The sequence below is a fragment of the Priapulus caudatus genome, unplaced genomic scaffold, assembly GCF_000485595.1.
Source record: "Priapulus caudatus unplaced genomic scaffold, Priapulus_caudatus-5.0.1 Scaffold927, whole genome shotgun sequence".
NCBI classification, from domain to species: Eukaryota; Metazoa; Priapulida; class Priapulimorpha; order Priapulimorphida; family Priapulidae; genus Priapulus; species Priapulus caudatus.
Window position 1 is genome coordinate 99,680 of NW_014577988.1, and position 7,281 is coordinate 106,960.

Below are 7,281 nucleotides of genomic sequence, written 5' to 3' on the forward strand. Positions count from 1 at the left end.
GAGAGAGAGAGAGAGAGAGAGAGAGAGAGAGGAGAGAGAGAGAGAGAGAGAGAGAGAGAGAGAGTCGAGAAAGAGGGACGTTGTGGATTATCGTAGTGGGGCGGTTGTCGAACTTCATTACATGTTGAGATAATAATTAGATCAAAAATTAATTGTTTAATTAAAAATTTAGAAGGCGTAGCGGCCTTAAGTGAGGTGTCCATCATCGAGAGAGCTGGTTATCGGGGTAGGGTGGGTGTCCAACTTCATTCACGAATTAAAATTAAAATTATATCAAAAATTAAATGAATAATCAAATAATGAGTGTGCAGCGGTGAGTGAGAGCGAGAGCCATCCGAAGGTGTTGTCCTTGTAGCCTTGAAGTTACCTTGTAAGTGTTATAGCGGGGAAGGGATGGTCACACTTCATTATACATTGAAATTAAAATTTAATTAAATATTATTTAATTAATTCAACAATAAGAGAGTGCGTGGAAAGCAAGACGGTCACCCCCGAGGGTGCTGTCATTCCTCATTATGGTTATATTAGCAGAGGGTCAAACTTCGTTATCTATTGAAATCAAAATTGCATTGAAATTGAATTAAAGAATATAAATAATGACTGAGATGGTCGCCACCCAAGGGCGCTGTCAATCATCGTCATGGTAACATTGAGGGATCGAAGTTTATAACAATGCAGACAGCTCATGCAGCAGATTGTAATCTACAGGTGAGTGAGGAATGTCAGCACAATGCACAGCAGAGTCAAACCGTTACTTGATGCATAGAAGTCAAACCTCGGTCAGACGTGCGATAACAAAACTTTGATGCGAGCTATAAAGTCAACCTTGTGATCGAAACTGGTTACACGAGTTCAATCTCGTTTTGCCGCTAGCTCCAAGAGTTGATCTCATTACTCCTATTGTTATACGAGTAGTTATGGGCGTCAGCAGGCCTTCTCATGACACCAGCTATGGAAGTTACACTACACTGCCAGCTGCAGAACACTAACTCAGTTATAAAACCAACTACAGGACTTAATTCTCATAATAACACCAGTTGTGGGCGTCAAACATTATCACAACACCACCTATGGAAGCTGAACTTCATTCCATTGCACACTACAGAATTCTGCACTTATTATAACTCTGGTACAGCCGTGCAGTAAAATGCATGCGTTTCCCATCTCAGCAGTAACTTCACCACACAAGCAGTACAGACTGCCCTATAACAAAAAACAGCAGATCTGCTGTCGATCGGCCATCGCTGTGCGTGCAAAAATGATAAAAGGAAACACTTGAACGTCAAGCGGACCGACCTCTAGCTGAGCATTAAGGTCAGAGGTCAAGTTCTTCATCTTCGTCCTTTCCGTCTCCAGGCCCTGCAGTTGGTCGTTTGCATCCTCCAGCTCACTGAAGCAATGAAACATAAGTAGAAAAAATTTAGAGAAAGAGAGAGAGGGGGAGAGAGACACACACAGAGAGAGAGACAAACAAAGAGAGAGACAGAGAGAGACAGAGAGAGACAGAGAGATAGAGAGAGACATAGAGAGAAAAAGGCAGAGACATAGAGAGAAAAAGGCAGAGACAGAGAGAGAGAGAGAGAGAAAGATATAGAAGGAGGGAAGGAGAGAGAGAGCCCTACCTCCCCATCACATTCCCTGTACCAACCAATACACTCTCGGTAATGTTAACACCTCATCCATCTTGTATGAAGTAGGGTTGTAGATTGAGTGAAGCTATGCCGTATGCTGCATTTGTTTTTATTCAGAGATCAGTTCCATGTCAAACCAGGTTGAGATTTCCAGATAAATCTGACAGGATACCCCTAATCTCATTAAGAGAGAAAGGGAGAGATGGAGGAAGGGGTGGGATGGAGAGAGAGAGACAGAGAGAGAGAGAGGGGGGAGAGAAATAGAGCAGGAAAGAGAGAGAAATAGAGAGGGCGCGAGAAAGAGAGGGGGCGAGAAAGGGAGAGAAAGAACGAGTGAGAGATAAAGAGAGAGATAGCACGCATGAGGAGAGGAGGAAGGAAGCAGAGAAGAGGCAGACTGATAAAATACGCACCTCTTGATGCGTTCACATTCACCCTGAAGGTCTAACGTCGCCTCCTCCATCTTTTGCTTCTCCTGTTCCAGCTCTAGTGTCACCCTCGCAAGCTCCTACAAAGAAACAGAGCAGTAAGGGCACAGCAAGACAAGCCCACACCGACACCCACACTGTATCTGATGTTATAGCAACACAAGCCTACACCGACACCCACACTGTATCTGAGAAGTGTGAGAATCTTGTGAATGTGAAGAATGTGAGTGTGTGAGAAGTGAAGAATGTTGAGGCAACACAACCCTACACTGACACCCACACTGCCTCTGGTGGCATGGAAACACAAGCCCATTCATACAAATCTCGTACAAATCCACTAAAAATCCTCGGCTGCATTGCATAGGCTGATGTGCGCCTATGCTTTATATTTATGGCTACCAAAACTTATCGACAAAGAACCATAACTGTAATTTCTTCTTCGACTTGACAGTGCAATCCTTTGACGGAGTCACTGCAAATCGCACAGCTCCTAATGTTACTATCTATTATTAAACTAGTATTTTGTGACTAGTAGTAGTAATTCCTCATAGTATCACTCTGTTCCAGCCCACCTAATAGTTCTTGACCCGTGTTATACAGCCGAGGTAAGATAAAAACAAACACAATCGACTGACGTGTACAGCAATGGTTAGAACAGTGGTTCTTAACCTTTTTTGAGTCATGGACCCCTTTGAGAATCTGGTGAAAGCTGCTGACCCCTCCCCAGAAAAATGCAGATAAGGTGATTACGGAATAAGGATGACTTAAGGTGCCACTACGGACCCCCTGAAGCCCATCTACGGACCCCAAGGGGGTCCATGGACCACAGGTTAAGAACCCCATTGTTGGAAGGTCAGCTTGGTTAAGGCGACGGCAGATTGAGGGATGGAATCCTGCTGCTTACCTCGTTCCGCGTTATCTCATCCCTGAGTGCGACTGTCTCCGACTGAAGCTGACCTGTAACGGATGCAAGCGTGAAGGTATCAAAATGTATCAGCACACGCAAACGTAGTGGTACACGCAAACGTAGTGGTACACGCAAACGTATCGGCATGTATCGGCGCATATGGATGGATCGGCCAGCGCTACTAATCATTAGCAAACGATTACCATACCATTTACATCCAACATTGCAACCTAACTAGGACACCTAGCTTCAGGTGTCTCTACACATCACCTTTTCACAGCCCGCGACTTGAACCCCAAATCAATATAGATTATAACACAGGAATGGCCGCGGGTTTCATCTCGCGAACGGCCGCTAGGTGTCGCCGGCGCAGCGTGCACACAGGGGAGTGCGTCGACTTACAGTGATAATCTTCGCGCTCCTTGCAGAACTGCAGGCCTTGCATTTCCAGCTCCTCGATCATGTTCTCACTCAGCTTTGTGTTCAGCAACGTTCTACACAAAACAACAACAACAGATCACACCAGCCCACGTCACAACCAAATAATAAACCATTTAATTATTCAAATTTAATTTATTAATAATAATTATTCTATTTTATTAAATGATAGGTTTCGCCCCTGAAAGGCAACACTCGCCACTATCTCTAAAACTATAGCTGTCGTTTCCACTGCCATAGGTATAACATGCAGCAGTGGCAAGGAGGACTATGAAGTATGATACTAGACTCTAGAGCCAAGATTTAACAGCGGCAGCACAACCTCGAGTTACTTCAAGGTCGCCCACAAGGCCACGCAAAGTGAAGAGGAAGATTTCTCCCACGATAAATACAGTCATGGCATTGTTTTGTGAAGGTTATGTCGAAATAGCGTCAGAATTATGATAAAGAGCTCAAACTAATATTGAAAGGTCATGAGAATTTTGATTATAATTATAGTAAAAGTAAGAAATCATACATCACAGTTAATGACTTTTTAATAGTACGTCTACACCAATCATAGAGCTCAACATTTCTTCTTTTCATTGGACATAAATGCTCGTTGGTAAATAGTTGGTAATTAATGGAATGATGCTATTGTTGAACTGAATATAGAGGGCGCTTACACACGACTAGCCTGTGTGAGGACCTCCACCCATTTGTTGCGTGCCATCGCCGTTTCTGCTGCTAGCGCCATGTAGTTCTGCAACAGCATTGAAGAAGTGTTAAACCTGGTGGTCACCTGGTTAAACCTGAACTACATGTACAACTAAAATGGGTGTCGCGAATAATTTTACTTGATAACTAAATTTTAATAGTGATAATGATTAGGTCTCATTCGCATTATATTATATAGAGCGCTTAAAATAATCACAAATGCACGCACGCAGGCATGCACGTCCGCACATGCCTATGTGTTAGTGCATCCATGTGTGTGTGCGTGCGTGGATGCGCGAGTGTGTGAGTGCGTGTGTACGTGTGCATGCCTGCTATGTGCATTGACACACCACACATTTTTCCGCACATCAAATGTCTCCGAAACTTACGTTCCTGCACAGTGGTGGCTCAACATTGTCTTCATGCAACTTGTGTGTAGACCTACTTACCCCAGACTCGAATTTGATATGTATGCAGTATTCTTGGTTGATCTCTTCCAATGATTCGACAGTGACATTGCCAAGCGGTATCACACCCTGTAAAAATTATAATGGTCACATAGAAAAACAACATGCAGGTGACCTAATCGCATCTTATACTATAGTTGCCAACTTTATGTATATTTCAATTTATTTCATGTAATTTTTTCCATTTTTATTAACCAATTGATGAATATATTATTATACTAATAGTACAACTATATAGTATAATATATATACTAATCTACTAATATATACTATAATATATATATACATAGTATTATTTAATTAGTTACATCTTAATTAGTTCCTTTTTATTTAATCTTTTTTTCTATAATATTGTATAATAACATGACAACAACTTATATAATTACACATTGTGAAGTATGTGAAAATATTTAAGCCAAAATTGCATGGATAATTACTTTGCCCTTTTGACTACCCAATAATACAATTGCCTTTACAATTATCCAGTTTGCTCTTGTAAGATCATGTGGAGGTACCTTTGGATGGATATTAAAAGCTCGTTTACGTTCAAAGTCCTTCTTCTCACTCTCAGGGTAATATAGCAGGAAACCATCTTTGACGACGAAAAACCTAGATTCAAAGAGAGAAAAATAACTGCTTAGATTCAGAATTTAAACACTAGAGTATACAACTAACAATTTCAGTTCACCTCGCATGAGCTTTAACAATATATCTGCGAAAATACTTAACTTTTGCACTAGGTGGCAGCATTAGCTATCAGGACTGAATTTTCTACCGTGACCACAGTATTTTATGCTACACCACTGTGTTCAAGGCATGGGGCATAGAAATAATATAGAGAATACCTAGCTAACATATTTCTACGGTTCGGGTATAGGCGCATGTAGTTTTATATACAAGGGAACCATTAAAATAGCTATTTCCGTGATATTTATGCAGTAAGAAGGAAATAAGGCATAGAAACGAGAGAACCGATAAGAACAATATGAATTAAGACATAAATTAACACATGATACAGCTAATATGTAACCTAATTAATACAACAATTTGAATAGTAAAATACTCTATACTTCGATGTATTATCATGACAAAATTACGATCCCTATACGTCTGACCCCTCTTTCCTGATCGAGCATGAAGTTGTATCATGCAAGGGAAATTATGTATGCAGACCGAACGTATTCACGCGAAGAAAATGTGTGGGTGAGCTCTCTTTTTTCACAAACATTGCGTGTACCTAGATAGCGATTTAGATGTTAACTTATAATTTCAAGCAACTTCTTTCTCACAGAGCTCTCTTCAAAGTAATTAAGAGGTTACTTTTCAATGCCCGCATCCAGAAATCACAAAATAGCAACAATTTCTCGCACTACATATTCGCAACGAACCGTGGCCTCAGAATTCGCCCCCTCCCTCGTAAATACTAACCCCCCACTCAACCACCCCTACCCTACCAACCCACCTACCCAATACCGTCGAAAACCCGAAAAAAAACTTCACCACACAGGCATTCCTTCCTGGCCCTGGCGATAAACGTCAACGCGATAAATCTGAAATCTTCCAGCAGGTTTCTGTGTGACAGCTAACATTCTGTGTGACAGCTAACTATTATCTACTCCTGATATATATATATATTGTGTAGCCACGGCCTTATTGTGTACGTTTCTGGCGAGAGAATGGCTGACTGACTGACTGAATGACAGTGAGTGGCTGAGACTGAGAACGAGCGTGAGTTGGTTCCTCCCATAAGAGCTGTCCGGCGAGGTGCCGTTACCCTCGCGAGGCATAGTGTGTACTCACTGTCTCTGCTGAACCTCGTGTTTAAGACGAGGGGACAACATTGACCCGCCTCTAGTGTTTGCAATACTCGAATGCTAGTAGATTTGCGTGCGCATGTGTGTTCGTGCGTGTGTGTGCGCGCGTGCGTGCGTGCGTATGTGTGTGCGTGCGAGTGCAAATATGTGTGTTCGTGGCAACTTCGTGCGCGCGTGCGTGCGAGCGTGTGAGTGTGTGAATGGAACACAACGAATTCAAGGGAGTAGGAAAGGAAAAGGTGGGAGGTACCAGGGAATATGGAAGTGGAGGTGGCAGAGAGAGGGAAGGGGGTAGAAAGTAAGGCGAATACAAAAGGAGTGAGAGAGGAAGTAGATAAAAAAAGAAGGAGATGGGAGTAGCAAGAGTTGGAAGGCGTTAACAGAAAAGGAGGGGAGTTGGGCGGGAATTGGGGGGAGGGTTAGGGGCATGAGGAAGTGGGCGAGAAATAGACAGGGGAGGTAGGAGTATTAAGCGAAGAGGGGAGGCATTCCAACAGCATACTTCGCCATGAACTGAAGCCACGAGCCGAAAATGAAGGCTGAAAGCTTTCCACCATGCGCAGCTTCCCATCATTATTCTCGCTATCTGATCGCTACTTCCAACGGTGTTAATATATATATATATATATATAACTAGCTATTTACCGCGTCCTCCAGACGGTTGCTTTGATTAGGTGTATGATTTGAGGAATGGCAGGTTTAACCATTTTTTTCGTAACTTTTAGTTGAGGATTGTAATTTGACAGTAAACGAAAAATACTGATATTTAATGTAACACTTAATATTTACAACAATTTCAAATGCTTATGGCATGTATGTGTGGTATGTGTGTGCTCCTTAGACAATCGAACGGCCGTCTAAAAATGTGTAAGAGCTTGGGAGCTCGGGTAAGCGGCGACA

General features: G+C 42.3%; 1 protein-coding gene across 1 annotated transcript in view; it reads right to left on the reverse strand.

Moving 5' to 3' along the window:
* Positions 1–6,354, reverse strand: part of LOC106814458 (pleckstrin homology domain-containing family D member 1-like) — a 17,475-nt gene extending 11,121 nt beyond the window's left edge. Inside the window, exons 1-8 of the mRNA XM_014818773.1 lie at positions 6,257–6,354; positions 5,083–5,176; positions 4,550–4,636; positions 4,070–4,146; positions 3,369–3,460; positions 2,964–3,016; positions 2,045–2,139; positions 1,297–1,390 (exon numbers count right to left, since the gene is read on the reverse strand). Of these exons, the coding sequence (XP_014674259.1) occupies positions 1,297–1,390; positions 2,045–2,139; positions 2,964–3,016; positions 3,369–3,460; positions 4,070–4,146; positions 4,550–4,636; positions 5,083–5,176; positions 6,257–6,354 (690 nt within the window). The remainder of the gene's footprint in view (positions 1–1,296; positions 1,391–2,044; positions 2,140–2,963; positions 3,017–3,368; positions 3,461–4,069; positions 4,147–4,549; positions 4,637–5,082; positions 5,177–6,256) is intronic.
* Between the last annotated feature and the right edge of the window lie 927 nt (positions 6,355–7,281).